This window comes from Glossina fuscipes, unplaced genomic scaffold, assembly GCF_014805625.2.
Source record: "Glossina fuscipes isolate IAEA_lab_2018 unplaced genomic scaffold, Yale_Gfus_2 147, whole genome shotgun sequence".
NCBI classification, from domain to species: domain Eukaryota; kingdom Metazoa; phylum Arthropoda; class Insecta; order Diptera; family Glossinidae; genus Glossina; species Glossina fuscipes.
In genome coordinates, this window is record NW_023998490.1 from 3586802 (window position 1) to 3608430 (window position 21629).

Below are 21629 nucleotides of genomic sequence, written 5' to 3' on the forward strand. Positions count from 1 at the left end.
TAATAGAGACAAAGCTAACCCCCAAAGACTTTGTAAAGATGCTAGGTCAATAAATCTAAAGTTGTGCTCATGTAAGGGCACATGACTTCACACATTCTATTATCTAAGCGACGAACAAAGGCGTATGACTTTAAATATTTTTTCTTTAAAAACAAAAAGTTTAGAAATTTTATACAACTTAAGTACAATTACCAAATGGTTTGTTTAAAAGTTTATTTTGTGTAAGAGAGTTTGATTTAGGTCTGATTTTTTTGCAGATATTTCTGACAATGGCTGAGTTAACACCTGTCCAGGACTTTTACAAGGATAAAACGGTCTTCATCACCGGTGCTTCTGGTTTTATGGGCAAAGTGCTACTGGAGAAATTATTGTATTCATGTGTTGCTCTGAAAGAGATCATTATAATCATACGACCGAAACGGGGGAAAACGCCAGAAACTCGTCTCGAAGAGATGTTTAAATTACCGGTAAATTTCTTAGCATTTTCAAAACAAGTACTGAATCTATATACAAGAAATACGCTTTGCATCAATTTCGCAGATTTTTCAACGCATTAAAGAGGAACGACCAAATGTTTTAAAAAAAGTGAGCATTTATCAGGGCGATGTGACATTTGAATCATTGGGCTTAAGTGGTGAAAATCTTAAGTATATTGTCGATAAAACTAATATTGTTTTTCATTTGGCTGCTACCCTTAAATTGGAAGGCAATTTAAAGGATGCGATCGATATGAATCTATCAGGCACTCGTCGCACTTTAAATTTAGCAAAACAAATGAGAAATTTGGAAGCCTTTGTGCACGTGTCAACCGCATTTTGTAATTGCGATCAAGAAGTTATGTACGAGAAAATTTATGATTTCCCACATAAGCCGGAAGATTTGATGCGTTTGGCCGAATGGATGGATGTGAAGACGTTAGATGCGATAACACCAGATTTACTAAAACCACATCCGAATACTTACACGTATTCGAAACGTTTAGCTGAGTTATTAGTACGCGATCATTATGATCGCTTGCCGGTAATCATAGCTCGTCCGAGTATCGGTAAGTGTTTATGTCCAAAAATATTTCATACGCATACCAAAATTTATGAGACAAACAGGGCAAAATGTCTCCAAACTATAATCACCAGATGATAAGCAAAAAAAAGAAAAAATTTCTCGCTTGCTTTGGTGTTTTTGTATGCGGCGGTTAGTTGACGCTGTGAAGAAAAAAATAAGCAGAACACCGAATATATACATTAGCGACTCCTTTTCCAATTTAACCCTTGTGGTATATGTGAACACTTTATTGAAGGACTCTATGCAAAAATTAGTTTTTTTTTAAGGATTTCTAAGGAAAACAAATGGATCAAAACAAAATGATTAAAATTCATTGCTTTGTGTATTTTACTCCCACCCCATTGGTAGAGGTTATGAATTCGTAGTATTAATATAAAATAATAATTTAAGAAAGGCTGGAAATTCTTGACCTCGTTTTTTTTGTGTTTTTTTTTTTTTTTGTATATTCATGCCCACCACCACCCGAGAATTGCGAGTTCTTTTTTTCCTTCTGCTATATACAATGAAAGGAAGTCAGTCATAAGGACATTAGACATCTCATTTTAGCTGTCCGTCCAAGTCGCGTATTTCCTGGTGAGCATTTCATATGATCAAAATTTGCTGCACTCGTATACAGATCAGTAGGGCGAGAGTATAGAGTAACATAACTTTCGCAAAGGAGAATTTTTTACTTTATAAATGTTGGTCCTGCGGGCCTAAGCCCGTAAAACAATTAAAAATACTATGGTGCTACACGTCCCCACCTTTAAATATCTTGCGTCACTTCGCTCAATACAGTTATTCATAGAATGACTGTTAAAAGTAAGGTGTTATATGGGAAGAGCTTGGAAAAGCAGTCCGATCCGAATCATCTTCATCATCTTCAGCAGTACTCGTCGTTAGGCCAAAGCACGTCAATGTAATAAGACAGATGGACAGACAAGCATAGATCGGTTCAGAAAGTATTTCTAAATCGATCGGTAAAATGAGAGGTGGCTCTATTTCAAGTCCTTCTGCATGTTGCGTACATCTGCAAAAACTTAATATACCCTTGCACCACAAGTGGTGTAGGGTACAAAAAAAAGAAAAAAAACTTTTATAAATATTTTGCTAAGTATGCAATTTACTAACATTTGCTTGATCTTTATACATTTAAATAAAGCGCTGGGTATCCAAGATTCGTCTTAAAGACGAATGCAGCTTTCTTCCCCGATTTACTTTCTTGTAAAACAGTTTTTTTTTCTTGCTTAAAATCCTTTTAAATGCTTTTGGAAACCTCCTGGCGTCTTACAACCCACTATGTTCCGCACACTTTTTGCACGCCTTGTGAATTTATTTTTATAAACAAAAAAAAAAAAAAAAAAAAAGAAAGAAAACATAAACGAGAAATAAAAAATAAAGAAAATCTAAAAACTTCCCCGCAAGTGTTTTAAGTGCTTTTCATGTTAAATATAACAACGGCGACAGTGTTGCAATGTTTGTTTCAATATAAGTGATCAATTAATTATATATAAATGATTTGCTTTTTCAATGACTCTGAATGTTCACATTATCAACATTTATTAAGTGCTTTACATTCTGTTAATTGCTGGTTAATTGGTTTAAAAACAAAAAAAAAATAATAATAATAATAAAAATAAAGACAACAAATACAAAACAGCTTCTGTGAATAACCTGACTGGAATGCTGGCTTAAAAGAACAATTTTCCAACTGAATGCAACACCATTGAACTCAGCATGTGGCTCAAAAGCTGAAAACAACAGTCCGCCCGCCAAACTGTTTCCTAGTTTTCTTCCTACTTGGCTGTAAATAATAAAACGGTAAAACTTTTTTTTTTGGTCTTTGTTAGCACAAAATATATAAAGAAACGCAGCAGAACGCGACCGTTAATCAATTAATGTTCGAGTAGAGGAACCATTATTTCCGATTGGTGCATGAACGTAGGTACAGTGAAGGCTCAAACGCTAAAAGCACAACACTTTAGTTAAAGGCTAACTAAAGTCCTTTGATAGACTTCTCGGCTAGTCTCGCTTGTATGTCAGCATTAAAGTCATTTAAATTCATTTTTTCTCAATTTGCTTTTGCAAGCGCCTCGGATATGCGCTGACTCGTAACATGAAGATACCGTCTTCGAATTTCTTTTTTGATTTCAATTTTTTATTTCGTTAGTATTATTTGTCCCGACTTGTACAATTTCGCAGCAACAAAACACAAACAGTTCCGTTACTAAATTAAAAGGGGAGGGGGGCCACTGTGACAGCCCAAAAAAAAGTCTTCTTTTGTTATTTGTAAGAGAAGCGAAACCGTTAGCGAAAGTGTTAGAAAAAACATTTTTTTTTTTTCAAAAGGCAATACACAGCGTAGCCCAGTTGTCAATCACTCTTTGAATATGGAAAAAAAATTCATTTAATGTTCGGGCTTATAATTACGGAAATACGTAGCATTTTTTAGAAATATTGACTTTTATGTGATTGGTAAGAACTGGAAGGAACGAACTTGTTTCCCACTAAAGAAAGCAAATTCTTTCGTTAACAAACAAACAATATATGTATTTCCTTATCGAAATGCAGCAGAGAATATCATTTGAATTCTTAAATGCGTGATTTCTTGTCTTGAATTTTAAAAAATTGTTTCTTATACGAAATCATATAATAATATGAAGCATTTATTTTGAAAAATATGGTATGCAGAAGACTTTTCGCAACAATACTTGTTTGTAACTAAAATTATTGGAGACATAGACAAGCGGTAGCTAATGGATTTTTCCGCTTACATTCTATAAGATCTAAAGTAGCCTAGTTTCTCCGCAACGGGCATTTCCTTAACCTTGTTGGTGTATGCTGAGGATAGCGCGCCGGGTTTGTCTGGCATTTAAAATTTGCTTGAAATAGTATGTAACTTACTCTGATATCTTTTCTTAACCCGAGAAATTATCAAAAGCCGTGTATTCCCATTATAAATTTGTACGTAACCCTAACCTCTGTTAAATTCAAAATCGCTTTTATTAACTGAAGAAAACCTAAGATATGTTTGTTAAATATATAGATCCTAATAACCCACGCAACTCTAATGTTCACTAAATTAGTGAATCTAGCTAGAGAATAACGTGGTGTTCCCTTAAATTTTATCCTGTCCCTAGCTAGATCATTCGTCCTCCAGTCTAACGTCTCAGCTTCACAATTAAGTCTTGTCGTCTGCAATTCGTCCCTGCTCTAAACGGCACCACGCATTTATGGGCTGCACGCATATTTACGGATTATCAAATTTACGTCTATCCAGAGAAAGAGAAAGATGAAATACCCTTGAAATTTCCTCTAAAGCTCTCCGTCACGATCGGCTGATATGCTTTTCGGATGTGATAACCACCCTGACTTCCGGTAGGTTTATAATTAATCTAGTAATTTACTAAAATATATATAAGCATATTTACAAAGAGTAAGAGAGTACATAAATTGATATATGTATAAAGATGGAGTAATACATATGTGTGAAATGATATAATACAAAATTATATAAAAAATTAAATTAAATATAATAAATAAAATATACATTATTAGTCTATGAGACTAATTTTAACAGTGTAATCTATATCTGTATAGAGATAATGTTATGTAAAAGCTAATACCAACAAGGAGATTATGGATTAAGTGAATTATGATGAAATTATCTGTTCTACGTGTATTCGTTTTTATATGGATAGAGTATATTATTTTTAATGTCATTTTTATAACTACTTTCTGACGTTCTGTACAGCGATGTGGACGAGGCTACATGGAACCAGGTAGCACAATCATAATTGATGATTGGACGAATTAAGCTCTGATGCATTATCACTTTTACTTTTTGAAAAATATGTATGGATTGAAATATGCTTTAGAGGTCTTTCCGATCGCTCCTAGAATATAGAAATTGCAATACAAAAAGTTTTACAAGTGAACACCTCAATATTTAACTTCAGTTTTTGAATATTTATTCACATTATTTAGATTTAATTTTATTTCGAACAATTTCCATTTTTTTCCAACATCGGCGTCGATATTCTTCCGAAAGGAATATCGAGAAATTTGATTGGGCAAAAAGTGAAAAGCAATTCTTTATTAGATCAACAACCTGTTTAAAATATTTTTTTGGATGTCAAGTTGAACGTTTTAAAATATCTTTGGAAAGTTTGGTAAAGAAAAATGCATCATTTTTCATAGATCGTTAAAATCTATTGTCCCTCAACAACTTTGGTTTTAAAGAAAACTAAAAAGTCAAAAACGGGAAAATAAATGCTGTAGGAAAGTCGGATAAAAAAAATTTGTTGTTTTTGCGACTACTTTATATTTTGTGTTAACAAAAACTTGCAAACATATCCCAAAAGCTAAGCTTATGCCATGGGCTGTGTGTCCCTTATGGTTTGATTGGTGTTCATATTTAAAAAAAGACAAAAAACTTGCGTAGAAATCAATTTTATCTATATATATATACACATATACGGATCAGTGTCCCCATCGGCTTATGAGCCCGTTCCCGGTTGGGTAGACAATTTGAATGGTCCTACAGGGCTTATGGTTGGAGCTGGAAAAGGCGTTATCCGCTCCATGTTAATTGATGAACGCTACAAATCTGAGGTGATACCCGTTGACTATGCCATTAATGGTCTTGTAGTAATCCCTTACGAATTTCAAGCGGAATCACGGTAAGTATTGTTAAAATGATTATGACGAAATCACCAAAACATTTCAATGATTTTTCTTTATGAAGATCAAAAGAGGTACCGGTTTACAATATCACGTGCGCGGAACACCGTAAGGTTTTATGGGGAGAAGTGATTGCTTTAAGCAAGAAAATCGGTTACCAATATCCAATGGAAACTGGTCTTTGGTATCCCGACGGATGCGTCACTACGAACAGATTACATCATCAAATTAATATTTTATTATTTCATTGGTTGCCCGCTTATGTTATTGATTTTATACTTTTCCTTTGCGGGCAGAAAAGATTGTAAGTAGAATTTTCCTAAGTTCGTAACGGTTGTAAGACGATTTATTCATTAGCATGATTCGTATACAAAACCGAGTACAAATCGGTCTAAATGTTTTGCAATTCTTTACAATGAGATCCTGGGTTTTTCGATCACCTAATTATGAAGCTTTATGGCAAAAACTTAGTGAGAAAGATAAGCAAATGTAAATAACTTTGAAAAAAAATGATACGAAGTATTAACCCGAAAGAAATTTGCTTATGTGTTTGTAACTAGATTTAATATGAACATGAATACCGAAGAAGGTAACGAAGAGTATATGTTATCCTGTATACAGGGTGGTCGCCAGTATTTAATGAAAGAATCGCCAGATACTTTGCCCAAAGCTCGAAGGCAATTAAAATTGTGAGTTAGTCTCATAAAGAGCAAAATATTTTACCAAAACAAAAACGATTTTTATGTTCTCCATTTCAGCATGTATTACCTGGATCGCATCTGTAAAATTATAATATTAAGTTTGTTATGCTATTGGACTTATAATTTAATAAGCCTTATACTAGGCTATTGAAAATTTAATAGTTTTTATTTTTATAATTTTTTTCTCTTTCTCAATAGCATTTTTGGTGTTTCCTTGCTGGAAAGGTTTATCGTGCTTTGCTTAATAAAAGTTTTATGAAAATATATATAAGAGTTTTCTTTTTTATAACCATCAACAAGAAATGGGGGGAATGTTTGCGAAATTCAGAAGGAAGTGTCAAAGACCTTATATATATATATATTTGCTCAGTCATGTCTGTCCGTCCGTCCTTCTATTCGTTTGCCTGTCTCCGTAGATGTGCGCGGTGAATATTATCATGCCCGCAAAGAATCGCGCAACGGCTTTGAATTTGTTAACAGCATTGGAAGCAATTGCACCCAGATTGGTATTAAAAACGACACAAATCGTTAATCGGTACGCTTAGACTGCACCATAAGCTGGGAGTATCTCTATATTTAAAAGCAAAAACTAATTTTTTGTTTTTTTTCATTAACTTGTCATAAGTTAGAAGAGATGCAACCGAAAAATTTTCCCCAGTGCTGTAAATGTTATTGTACAGCAAAGCTACAAAACGCCGGTCAAGCTCATCGAGTATTATGAAGTATCAGAATTTCATTACTTTTTTAGGTATAAAAGATTCAGCTATAGCCGAATATAATTTTCTTAAGCGTTTGATATACATTTCCTTCCCTCAAGATGCTATTCTCTCTATCTGTTCTTAAAGTCCTATTCTGAGCAAAATCACAGAGATGTCGCAAGTCATAAGGCACTTTTTACTTGTCGTTTTGGTGACTTAAAAAACTTGATTCATAACTTAGTTGATATTGAGGAGTTTTATTGTAACTATTCCTTCCGGATAATTGGGTGAATGTTAAGTGAACTTTCCTGTGCTTTTCGCATGCGTGGAGGAGATAGTGACATTAGTTTGAATAGCGTAATAACTGTTTTGTAATATGAAAGGAGGATCTTATGCGAGTACTCGGCTTCTTATAAGTGTTTGTTATAAAATTTTAAAATAGTTTAGGAATAACATACATATTCATATAAACCTTTTTAAATATGTGTACAAATATTTACATACATTTTTCTTTGTATTGAATCTTTTTGTTTTAATTTCTTCTTTAATTATTTAATAGTAACGCCAGCCCTTCAGGAACCGTTGCCCGGTTGGGTAGATAATATGAATGGTCCAACGGGTGTCTTAATTGGAGCCGGTAAAGGTGTTATACGTTCCATGTTATGTAATGGTGCTTTGAAATCGGAAATCATACCAGTTGATACAGCCGTCAATGCTTTGGTTTTATTGCCATTTTATTTTAATAATATTAAAGAAAAGTAACATTTTGTGTCAATATTTTACTTACAATTACGAATTACTTACACTTGCATTTAAATTTTTGTATTTTCAAATTCGTAGACCGGCTCAGCTGCCAGTTTTTAATATAACTATACCCGAAGTAAAAAAACGCACTTGGCAATGGATTATGGACAAGGGCAAAGATTTCGGTATGGAATACCCTTTCGAAGTCGGCTTATGGTATCCAGATGGAAACATAACTACGAATAAATTTTATCATTGGATTTGTGTTATCTTATTTATGTGGCTTCCGGCCGTTTTAATCGATTGTCTGTTATTTATTTTTGGTCAAAGAAGATTGTAAGAATATTACTATTTTACGCAGGGTGCGGGCTGCGAAGTTTTGCTATTGTTGTTATGAATTTTATTGGGCATAAATTCCACTATGGATGAACTAGCAAACTTAGCGTGCTTTCCTAAAATTTTATTACTTTTCAGTTTCCGTAGTAAACAACTAGGAATTTGACTTTCTTTTCACCTAAGGGCTTACTTTTAATAATAGCTCCTATATTACTGTTTAGAGACTAAACAATAGACCTGTGCTATCCAAATTTGCCATCGTTAGGTTTTGCGGTAACTGCTACTATGGACCAATTTTCATCGTAAAACATTAAAAGTTAAACCATCTTCTAAGGAGCGTACTATCCATGAGCAATCTCATATGGAGTGAAGAAGCCAGAAATAGACCTGTGTCGTTCAATTTTTTTTTTTCACTTAATTTTTATCGCAAATTACTGTCATGAACGAGTTTTCATTATAAAACATTAACAATTAGGCCTTTTTAGCATATAGAGGTTCAGTCGAAGTACTACGAGTCAGTCAGTTTTGTCGACAAATTTCGAAAATTGCAATTTTTTTGTCATATAACGACTTTATAGCATAAGGGGTTACATGGAAAGTGTTCGAAAAAAGGACTGAAAACGCGTCAGAGTACTGAGTTTCATCAATATATCTCAAATTCAGTGTTTGAATCGATGTAACCTTGTCTGTCTGTCAGTCCGTTAGTCCACCTTGTTTTCTCTTTTTCAATCTACAGGTCGCAATGTTTGAGAACCTTTCATGATATTTGATAGATCGACATGTTTGGCCTAAGAACAAAGGCTATTGACAATTGTTCGAAACTTACCACTTTTTCGATAACTTCCTATACAAGGCCTTATGTTGAAAAGTCATTATATGTATATCTGTACGGTGGTGTAGAATATTTAATAGAAGGTCGTGGCCCACTATAATGTTTCTATTTGTTTTTGATAATAAATTTCTCGCAGGAATATCTTACAACGGCACAAAAATAAAGTGTTAAAACTAAGATCGCGATTTGATAACTGTAGTGAATCTTTTCGGCAAGCGCCCTGCATCGATGTTTCTAAAGAGTGCAAAAAGTAAAATAAATTTTTATTTCTCTTTTATTTTGGTCAGCATGATTCGTGTTCAAAAACGTATAGCAATCGGCTTAGAAGTTTTACAATTCTTTACAACTCGGTCATGGGATTTTAAATCGAATAATTTTCGGGAGCTCGAAAAGCCGTTAGATTCTGAAGACCGAAAGATATTCCGTATCAATATCGATGATGCTGATGATGAGCAATATTTGCTTAACGGTATATTGGGAGGTCGCCAGTATGTTATGAAAGAACCGTTGTGTACGTTGCCACGTGCGCGAACGCACTTAAAATTGTAAGTTATTTTTTTTTACTATTATCTTTTATTTATATACAACGGCCTTAATATTCTCTCCACTTCTCTTTTTTCAGTATGTTCGCCTTAGATCGTTTGTGTAAAACGCTAATCTTTGTTTCGTTTCTTTATTGGCTTTCGCTTAAATCAGGAATTCTAAGTTTCTTAAAGGACATTTTGGAATATTAAAATTGTCACTTTTGGGATTTTGTTATTTTTTTTATGTTGTTTTCTGCAGCAATAATAGTTTTATATGCCTTTCAGGTGTATATACGTGTATACTTATTGTTAATTAAAATTTGCAATTGTTATTTTGTTAGATGTGTAAGGTGAATGGATTTATGATATTAGCCAATTTCCACATAATTTTCGTTAAGCCAAAAGGAACGAAATGTGTTCACTTTTAAAGCGATTTTTTTCTTTTCTTATGTTTATTTTAATCAAATAAAGTTTTTTAAGAAAAGTTTAAATTAATAAAATTTATTCAAATTCAAATAATTCTTGTACTCATCAAAACTGTCGACTTGTGTTCTGTGTACTGCATGCTTTCTTTTTCGTCTGCGATATTTTTAATTGTCTTCGGTGTTTTTGTGTATTTAGCTTGTGTCTTTATGACCTTTGATCGCTACAGGCTACCGTAAACTGTTGATGTGGCTTAGCATAAATGTCAAGTGGAACTCTACATTCCAAATCACATGAGGTGCAAAAACTGCCAACACCTGGGTCATACGGCAAAAAGGTGCACAGTGCTCCATCTTGTGCAAACTGTGGCCTTCCTACACATGCTGAAAGCTGTACCCGTAGTTTCTGCTTAAATTGCAACGATCGACACTCGGCGTTAAACAAACAATGCCCACGTTTTATACAAATGCGTGATATTCAAAAAATCACAAATGAAAATTACTGTAGCTTGGGCGAAGCGCAACACAAGTACCGGAAAATAAATCCATCTGGAACCCAAAGAATTAACAAAAATAATATATACGTTGCTGTCGCCTCGCAAATCGAGCCTAACAAGCCTTTAACTCCAACTCCTTCCAACGAAAAACCATCTTCTACCATCAACCAAAAATCATATTGTGAAACTAGTTCCACCAGCCGCCAAAGATAATATTGAAAAAATCAAAACAAATATTGAAATAAGCAAAATTGATAAAATTAAAACAACAACACGTATCATAAACTCTAATAAACTAAATTCTCTCTTCTCTTGGTGTTTTTATACAATCAAATATACCTCACAAGTACATAAATTTAAGCTCATGCATATAAGCCGTAGCGACACGAATAACCTTAACCATAAAATTTACAGTGTTTTCGCTTTATAGCCCATATTCGCAATCGTTTTCTTAGCTGGAACTCTACAATTTATTCTCAGTTCTTTACTTTGGAAAGGTGTGGTGCGAATACTCCTCTGACAGCAACTTTTCCATTGCTTTCATTCTAAATAAAAGGACTCCAATTTCACTTTCAAATGCTATCGACAGATGCGCCATGTCCCTGGAAAGTTCTATATCTACCTTAGAATTTGAAAGTTGTCACTCCAAATCGAAGGGGTGGACACCTGGTCTAGACCGCACCTCCTACCAAATGATCAGTGCTCTAATTCAAGTAAAAAGAAATCACTGGACCTATATAATACGGTATTTTTGACTGGCCATATACACTACATGTGGAAATTGGCAGCAGTTGTCCCAATTCCAAAGTCAAAAAATGTCTCTCATCGCATCGAATTATCGCCCAATCTCGGTTTTATCTTGCCTCTCAAAAGCATTAGAGAAGATTATGGCATCTAGATTATCTATCGCATATTAACACTATTGCTTATCTTACCAAAAAGCTTGTTTTAAGCAAAATTGACTATGCTTTGATAATTTATGGCAATAGCTGTAAAGCTCAGAGCAAGTTATTATGCTTTTCGGACGACGCCCATAAATAATATTATAATCGAAACTGATCTCCCAACTTTAGGAAATAGATTTTATGAGTTAAAAGCTAAAATAGTCCCCAAGCTTCTTAATTCAAACAAATCTATTCTCGGTGATGACGTGAGAAAGATTATTATTGCGAAGAAAATTCCAAAGTCACCATCTGCAATTGACTATTGTTTGTACGTTGCAAAGGAATTGAATATTCCCTTAAAAATTTTGCGCTCTTTTGGTGTTAAACCTCCATGGATTTTGAAAGAATGCTCTTTTGACATCTTGCCGTCTATGCACAAGAAAGAAGATACCCCAAATTACGTCTTCAGGAATCTAACAGCTGAAAAGACCCAAGTACTGGAGAGTACCGGTTGTAATCTTTTATACACGGTTCAAAACCTTCCGGTCCACCTCCTGCTTGTGCCGTGGCAGATACTTCAGGGCACGAAAGCACTTCAACTTTCACAACCGAAGCCAGAGCTGCCTATCACGCTGCGAGCCTTTCCCATAAAAACAAACTCAAAACCGTCATTGTTACCGACAGTTTGTCTGTATTACAACTGGTTCGGAACCCTTCGACTTCGGGATGGATCACCATCGACAAATTAAGGAATATTATTACAACACCCGGCGGAAAAATTAAAATGTTATGGGTACCTAGTCATATCGGTTTACTGGGAAATGAGCAGGCCGATCGAGCGGCGAACTATGCTGCTTCTGCACCTCTAATTATGGATTATGTCATGGAAAAGTTGGATCTTCGAAGATACTTCGGAAGAAAAGTTAAAGAGAAAATTACAGAAGGAAATCTACAATACCATCATCAGCGCTACTCTGCAGTTGTCGACAAATTCTCACTGTAAAGCACATTCTCTGTGACTGGCTTAACTTTTCTTTGGCTACAAGTATTGTATTTGAAACGATTAACCCTTTGGAGATTCTAAAATCGGCTTTGGAACAGAATATCAATTCAATATATTAATTTATTAAAACAACTAGGCTCAATCTCTAATGTACATTTATATAAATTAGAGTCGATAGCCTGTGTTGCTAGTGCTCAATGTCTTTTCTTTTAGTCTGAGAATTTATTTCATTAGTGTAAAATTATAATAATAATAATAATAATAATTTCTAAATCGGGTCTATGGTAAGTATTACAGAATTGGGAAAATAAGGTCCCAGGCTGGTAGTATGTGCATTTGTGCTGAGCTTCTGAAAGGAAAATGAAAGGCTTTGACATCGTCATTTGCCGAGGTCTCTATACGCTGTTTCATAGATAGAAGCTTCAACTGAACCCATAAAAAAAGGACCGCTTGCAGCAGCTCAAAACTCCTTATCGAGTGATCTATGCATGGTATAAAACGAAAGTCATTGCATATAATACTGTGTTTAAAAAATAAAGCGAATTCTTCTTGCAAACGAGCTTCTCAAGTATCAGTCGAAACTCTTTTTCTCTTAGTGCGATTCAATTATTATTTCATGTATAGGAATTTCCTTTATTTTTTGACCATAGAAAATTGTTCGATTTTTTTTTTTATTTAGCTAACCGCTTAGGAGATGTGCCCTGCGCATATATCTATGATTTTGGTCAGGAGGGAGGGCAGCTAAAGGGAACAAGGGAGCGGACATAATTTTTGCTTACATTCGATTTGAAAGTGATAACACTAGAAGCAGAGGAAAAACCAGATACAGCTAGATTGTTCTAAAGGAGAGCAGGACGCTCAAATAAAGAAGAAGAGTCGTGATAATGCATTGTGCTGTAGACCGCCGGACAATGAACTTAGGAAAGCCGAGTGTTCCTGTGAACGGGAAACAAATTTCTTGTACCTCAGTAGAGTACGCTTTTGTATCACATAAATTAGGATTTAAAAATGGCTCCTACTAGCTTAATGTTGAAGACTCTGTTCATCTAATGATATATGAGCATATTTTTAAAAAAGTCATATATAGATGTTTATGCAAAATCAATATTCAGATTAGAATTCATTTCACTAAAAACTAAAATTGCTTTACTCGTCATATGGGCACTTGTATACATATTAGAGGCGTTATTTCTGTCTTTTGCTACCAGTTGAGTAGTTAGTGTGTATAGAATTTACAAAATATGATAAGACACAATACGATAGTTGGAAAAGACCATGGTAATCGTATAAATAAACATATGTTTATTTTTTACATTTTCCTCTCCGTCATTAATATACAATAAGGAGAGAAGATTCCACGGTACACGACGATATAGTGACGATAGTTACTACAACAAAGTCAGACATAATAATGACGCATAAGTTAACAATAAATAGAACATTAACCACATATGTCTCGAAGCCAATCGTTTTTGACGCACTGAAACGGACTTAAAGAAACATAAATAAATTTCGTGTAAACCTCGAACGTTTTTTTTAAATAATTTTTGCTCAAATGTTTCTCGATAAAAACATGTGGGGTACAATTAGGTCATTAATAATTAAGATAACATAAATTGTTTGTAATTTTTCAATATTTAAATAGTATCCTACGATCCATATTCAGGTATCATGTACCTATAAACAAGTCAAAGAAACTTTCTCAAAGTTCATAGCTGTTCCTTAGATGAAGCTGCTGTTTTTTAACCTACATACATATACACACATATCACGTCACTCAATAAGTCTCCGAGCTAACACATACATGGCAATACTGTTGACAGACATACATGATTTCTGGATAGTACGGACTATCAAAAGAAATGTGTCAAAATTTCGTGATATTCCGACCATTGCCTTACAACACTTACAGTTGTGTGAGTGAATGCAAGCTCTAAACCCGATAACGCTTAGCCATTCAAGCATGTAACCAATTAATTCTTAAGTTCAAGAACCTTTAGCATATTTACCTGTTAAAAGCTTACCCTCTTTACCCATCCTTTCACCATTACAACCAAACTTCTTAATCCTTTAACTCTTTTACCACTCTTTATCGTTAAATATTTAATACTTAAGCTGTCAACAATTAATTTCTTTTCTCTTTTTCGCCTCCTTATCGCTTTACTTTACTTTTGAGAGTAAGAAAACATAGTTGGTAGAAGAGAAAGAGAGAAGAGAGATTTATTACAATATTGAAATAAACGCGAGAAAATTGTGAAAAGCGGGCAAGACCTCTATACGTGAACTCGTACAGAGCCATAGAGTGAATTTCCGATAGCGTTGCCCGAAAGAAGTTCGGTAGTGCTGCCCACATCTTCAAGACAACTGCGCGGGAAGGCTAACGCATAGTTGAAGGGCAGATACTTATGCATAAACACAGTACAGCCCAAACGACGGTCATGCTCAGCACAGTGAACACATTTCTCTCATCCATGGGCTATTCCCGAGCTATTCCAGTACGCGGCTGAATATCGTTAACGCCATTCCATGATTGCTTGTTTCGACATATGTTCCGCCCGTACGTATATCTTACGTATATATGTTTCGCCCTAAGCATGTCATTTTCTTTTATTCTCATGTTCAATATTGAAATGATAGATTAGCGATGATTTCACCTGTGCGATAAGAGGTAGTGTGTTGATTTTGCTGGCATTAAAGCTGTCCCCATTTGCAATACCTTCACCTTAAAAGGCAACTTTTCATGCATACTAACAGCAAATGTGTGTTAGTAACAAAGATTTTTCAACATCTTATATTGAAGGCGCCCAGCTCTGGATTCTGGGAGCGGAGAGGCTGTTTTACAACAACATACAGCCCGCAACACTACAAGCAGCAAAAAATATAAATGACGTCGCGAACAAAGGCGGCTGGGCGCAGAGGCTTTGGGAGATTACCGCTATGCTCATCCGATTGGCGAACGTTTTCCACCGGAGCTCTATAAATGAGCTACAAGTGGAATGAAAAGAAATACCTGATTACATGGAGCAACATTTAATTACAGATCCTGTGTCGGTGGACAGGCGGCTAACAAACAACAATTTTGTCAACCTAATGCACGAGCTGGTGCAAGTTTACCCTGGCGTAACTATCGCATCATATAGGGTAAGCCAGGATTTGTTCGAAGGGTTTTTCCACAACGCAGCACACGGTACACGGCAGTGGAAATGCAGGCATTGAATGAGAAAATAAAGAAGTTCGAGGTGTCCAAGTGGACAAGAGAATTCGCAACCGAAGACGACTACTTCCTCATCGACAATATGGACTACAACATTGGAGCCCATGTCGAAGGAGAGTTCGCATCATCCGGCCTCGATAGGGTAGCCTTCGAGAATCTCGGCACAGGCCACCTGGGCAATAAAGAAGAAAACTACCTACGGCTGCTCACACGATATGCAATCGCGTGATACAACGGTAAGCAGCTAGGATGCCGGTAATGCCTGCGTGACCTAACGATGAGAGCAGATGAGATATGCGAAGAGGTGGGCGGTCGAGTAGTTACAAAGAACCCCAGAGACAACTTGACTCTCACCAGCAAATATCTGGAGGGCACCATACGAGAAATCGTGCGTTAAATGCAATAGAGTAAAGATATTCATAATATTATATAGCTATATTTATAAACTGCTTACTTACTTTCTTCTATTTTAGATTAAAATAAAAATGAAGTACATGTCTCCGCTCAATGCCTCATATACATGAAGATTCGCTGTATGCCAAAGGTATTATTATTATGCATAATTTATTCATTTCTTTTTATTTCATTTTAGATAAAGAAACGAGCATACGCCTCCACTCTCGCTTCAGCGGAATGGGGTACTTCTATAGGCCAAATGGTGGGGTTATGATCATCTTTATATGTAAATTCAGTAACCACAACATTTTCCTTTTCTTCAGCACACCACCAGTAGTAATACTGATGTATTTATATGTATTTTTTATTTATTTATGTATTATATATGTATGTTATGTATAAACGGGGCTTATATTTATTTACTTATTATTAGTATTGAATTATTATTATACCTTCGACTCTTCCAAGGCAAGGAGGATGAAAACACATTTAAGGATTGTCAATTTGGATGTTACATTTTCAAGCAGAGTTGTTTTCAAAAAGCGCGTTGACAAGCCCTTCATCTGTACTAAGCTTGCACCTTCGATAATTATGTCTTTGTCCGACGGAGTGTTCCTTCTGCCTTTCGACTTATTCTAGTAAGTCATACTAAATAGAAAAGAATTTGCGAAAAAGATTGTGATCGAAAGCAGGAGAACGGTTAAGATTATTGCGAAACGTGCACTTGATAAAGTTATCCCACTTGGAAATTCAAGATAGACGATCGCAATCAACCAGCAGTATATCTTAAACTCACTTACCGTCCATACTAATGTGATGAGTACTGAGTAATGATTAGTACTTTTGGTTTTTAATAAATACAAGTTTTTTCAATATAATTCCAAATAGTGCGAATACATACCACATGGATGTGTGGTGGTGTGAATACATACCCACTTGTTAGAAAAGGTTGCTGGGTTAAAGATTGAGGTGGCGGGAAGTATGCTTCTATTGATGAGTAAAATAAAGGTTTTTTGAAACAACGAAAAACACGGACTGCGAATACATACCTGCTGGTAGAGTTGATCCGACATGCTCAGATTCAGGCTCAGGATCTATTCAGGATCTTTTTTCGTTGAAAGATTTGACAAAAGTTTTTTTTTTTTTTTAATAGAAAGCAACTAACGTGAATACATACCCTCCAAAATCTGTTCCGGCATCTCATGTTGAGGCAGCTTAAGATCTACATTGATTGATATAAGTTTTTTTTTTCAACACAACGCAGTTAAAGCAAACACACACATAGTAAGTGTGGCTCAATGGTCACAAATTTAGGCACGATGAAGTCTGCATTGATGGATATAGAGATGTTTAATACAACGCATTCTAACGGTCACAATTAATTAATATAATATGTTTTTATATATAATACAATAAATATCATACAATAATAATTATGAATAAACATGTATGTAGATATGAGAGCGGAATATACTCTTAGATGTTTAAAGGACACGTATGCCTGACGGTGCGTTGTTTTTTCTTTCTCGAGCTTGGCCATCTAGCAATAATAAGCAGTCGTTTGATCAATACATATGGCTTTGGGCTAAATAAAGAGCATCCGTCGATAACGGTTTTTCTTTGCCCGAATGCATCGTATCTTCACTGCGGATGAAAAGTGGAATAGCTTTGGCAATGCAAGAATATTCTGTGTTCGGTTGGACTAGAAGAGGGTAGTTAGTTATTAGCTGTTAAAGTCTGGCGAAGCAGTTTATGTCGAACTTTACCAACAACAATTAATCGATTTGAGTTGCTCATCACTTCAAGAAAGGCAACGAAAGATCACTTTTTACCATGACACCCGTGTGTCTATCAGGACAGCAAATAGCAAAACATGTTCGAGAAATGTTGGAAGCAGTCAGTTGGAAGAGGAATTTAGTGTTTTTCTGTTTTACTACACTTTGTTTTTGTTTTTTATCTACAAGGATTTTATCTACAAGGTGCGATTTTGCTTGTTCACCACACTCGAATCCTTCCGATTACTGCTCGTTTGCGTCGATGTGGTATGCACCTGCAGAGCAGGGCGTCGCTTTTTGCGAAAGTGTACGAACATGGCTCGATAGTTCGAAAAGCCTTAAAAGAAAAACAGTGCAGCAAAGAGCGATGGGCAATATTTCGTAGAAAATATTTTCTTTATAATTTCCATGCATTTTTTTTATACAAAAATTCCGATTTCATATTTACATGCTTGGGTAAATAAAATATTCTCGTTACACACATAAATATATAAGCACATGTATATATAAACAATATCACGATATAGCAAAAAACTGGTGAGAATATTACTCGTCGGTAAATAATTTTGTAAATGTAATGATTGAACATGTTATTATATTACTTATTGTTTGTATTATATTACATATATTATTGTATATTATTATTATTATTATTATTATATTATTATATTATTGTATTATTATTAAGAAGTTTTGTAAGTGTGTTGCGAGAGGAGTTCTAGTTATTATTACTATTATATTATTATTTCACTTAACCTATTTTTTATATTTTATTATTAAATTATATATATTTATATTATATTACATTATTTATATTCATATTATATTATATTATATATATTTATATGGAATTTATTGCAAACGATAACTTACGCGGTCTTTTAATCATTATTGTTATTATATTGTTATATTATTAGTGTATTATTGTTGTATATATTATCATTACGTATATTATTATTATTAAATATATACATTATTATATGTTGAATAAGGAATTATCAACCGACCAATGAGCCATACATAAATTTTTATAATAAGAGCTAAAGATGCCAGGTGCATCTTGATATGCTTTCTCAGCTCCTAATAATAGCTTTATCATCCGATTCGCTTAAAGATGTGCGAAAACAAATCGTTGGGGTGATCGTTTGCCATTTAAACTCAACTAAATTCAACAATTATTTTTGTTTGAGAGGAGGGAGTACATCTTGTGAAATATATATTACGTAATATTGAACTTATACACGTTACGACATTATTAAGATATTTATTATTCCACTTGCTACAGAGTAATAAGTTATGTAATAAGAAAATACAATTTTTGAATGGGTTTAATTGCATTATGGAATACTTGATTAATTTTATGTACTTTGGTTTGGTGAGGTTCGATTCAAAGCGCATGAGGGACGCCGAACTGGAACAAAGTGCATGAAATGTCCAAAGATCGCAACCTTTATTACAATCTTATTAATTGTTTGTTTCCTTCAATTTGTGGAAATGATGAAGTGAACCGAGGCATATTATTACATTGCATTACATATTTTGCTTATATTACATATATTTACATATATTTTTATAACATTTACATATGCAGATATAAAGTCGTGGGGAAGCTGACTCTCCGCGACAAAATAGCACGAATGCATTTCGCCGAAGTATGTACAAACAGAATGGCAGTCTACAACCGAGCAGAGGACAAACTTGTCAGATATGGATACAACAACAGCAGCGCTACGAAGATCGGGGAACACCAAATTGTCCTCGTCTTCGGAGTGCGAAATCTGTTGACCAATTTGAACGTAATACCCAACGGCTACCACCACAGAAAGTTACCATTGCCGAAAAATTAGAAGAGAATCTCCAACTTGCGCAGGAGAGTGATTTGTATGTGAAGGCTGTTGTCTGCGACAGAAAATGCAGCAACAAAAATATTTTAGGTAATTTCTCAAATGAAGTCTACAACAAAAGTCTACAACAGACGGCAGCACACATCACATACACTTAATATACTACACGCACAGCTTGAAAGGTTTCGGGGGTAAATTGAAAGGTGCAACAAGTCACCAAGCCATGTACGACCAGTCGATATTTTTAAAGCTGGCGCAAACGAGCTCTTCTGCTAGACCTTTGCTAGGTACGAAAGCGATTTTTAAATCGTCTATGAACAAAGCAGTTATACGAACAACGCAAGTCATTTGATTAAAGGCTAAGGACGTGGCTATCTTTATTAGGACTCAAACAAGTATCCGCTATTTCGTCGTTCGTATATCGGCCGCCTTAAACTAGATTAACTCAACTTAACCTTAACAAAAGCAGGCGAAAAATGTGGTACACGTTTGTTTATTCAGAGATGGATCTTATTTTCTTAATATTTTCATTTCATTTTATTCGCTATCAAATTGTTATTATCGTCTTATTGGTGTTGAGACGTATGCATTTATTCTCAGAAATACCCATTTGCATTTCCTCTAAGATCTTTTCATTCTTTATAAGAAAAATATCTTCTACTGCAGATACCGTCGTTCGAAACCGAAGTATATGTGTGTAAAAAATAAATAAAGTAAGGCCTTGCATTGATTTTCGTATTAATTTTGCAGTTGTTAAATTTCTACTTCAGTTCAGCTACTCATAAGCGACGTCAAATATTTACTTAAGTCAAATAACAATAAACGATGCCCTAATATATGCGTATATTCAACCAACTTTATATAAAAGTAAAAAAAGCAAAAGCCGCTAAACACAATATATAGTATTAACACAAAAATAATAATATTTTTATTTTTTCTTTCACTTAATTAATTTGTTTATTTAAAAACAAAACAACTATAGTAAAGTTAGGCTTCAGTCTGTAAAAGTAGAGAAAAATCAGAGGTTAAAAGCAAGTGACGATCGATAAACATTTCAACTTCGCATAGCATAGAGAGATAAAGATGTGCTCATATGCGCACAGTATATATACGAGTCAAAATTTTTTATTTATCTTAGAATAAGCAAAAAAAAAAAAATAAAAAAAATAGCTTAAAATTTTAACTCGAATACTGAGTACCCAACACATTAGGCCCTTAACAGCTATTCAAAAACGGATGACATTTGAGCCCGGTTTTGATTATCTTGAATATGTTGGCTGCAGTTAAAGGGGTGGCAAGGAAGGTCAAATGTAAAGCAATCAACTTTAAATTATTTTTAGAACATTAAGAAAGTGATCCTACAAAACTTTGCCGACTATACTTGCAAAAATATAATGAAACCCGTAAACGTGCACTGTCAAGATTGTGGCACTCAATGATCTATCATTACGTTCTATCATATAAAATATTCCTCTCGATTACTTTTCAGCAAAGAAAAATATGATGCAATTAATCAAATTAGAAATTTCTTTCTTAAATTTTACTGTGAGTTTATTGCGAGACATCATTTTTAATTATATTAAAGCTTTTCCAAAGTTTTCATACGTTTATTATATAAGCCTTTGATGTCCAGCGTCTGCATCTGCTTTGATCACTTAATCAGACTAAGTCCATAGGCTTATTTTGTAACTTACAAGCGATTGCCGCCGGCCTTCAGCTTGCAGAATAATCCTGCAAGTGAGATGGAGTGGCAGATATGAGAGTCTGGGTATGATCCAAATCCTCCCCTCTGGGCAAAGCGTGGCTTACCCGCACCACTATTTACTTAATGCCACCGTAGTTGAGGATCACATTTATTAGGAATTGATTTTCCTACCGTACCATCTACACCCCTCTAATATTGGTTCACCAATTCATTCGAAAAATGTTAAATAAAAAATCAATATCAAAAAGTATACTTGACTGTAGCTGATATCGATACCATTTATGTCGCCTATATCCGGTCAAAGTTAGAGTATAACTCCGCAGCTCTCCT

At 34.6% G+C, this 21629-nt stretch overlaps 1 protein-coding gene across 1 annotated transcript in view; it reads left to right on the forward strand.

The window, feature by feature from the left end:
* Positions 1-9975, forward strand: part of LOC119641164 (putative fatty acyl-CoA reductase CG5065) — a 39069-nt gene extending 29094 nt beyond the window's left edge. Inside the window, exons 2-7 of the mRNA XM_038039678.1 lie at positions 258-467; positions 541-1045; positions 7683-7881; positions 7964-8203; positions 9323-9580; positions 9658-9975. Coding sequence (XP_037895606.1) covers positions 270-467; positions 541-1045; positions 7683-7881; positions 7964-8203; positions 9323-9580; positions 9658-9769 — 1512 coding nt within the window. The 5' untranslated portion in view covers positions 258-269 and the 3' untranslated portion in view covers positions 9770-9975. The remainder of the gene's footprint in view (positions 1-257; positions 468-540; positions 1046-7682; positions 7882-7963; positions 8204-9322; positions 9581-9657) is intronic.
* The last annotated feature ends 11654 nt before the right edge of the window (positions 9976-21629 follow it).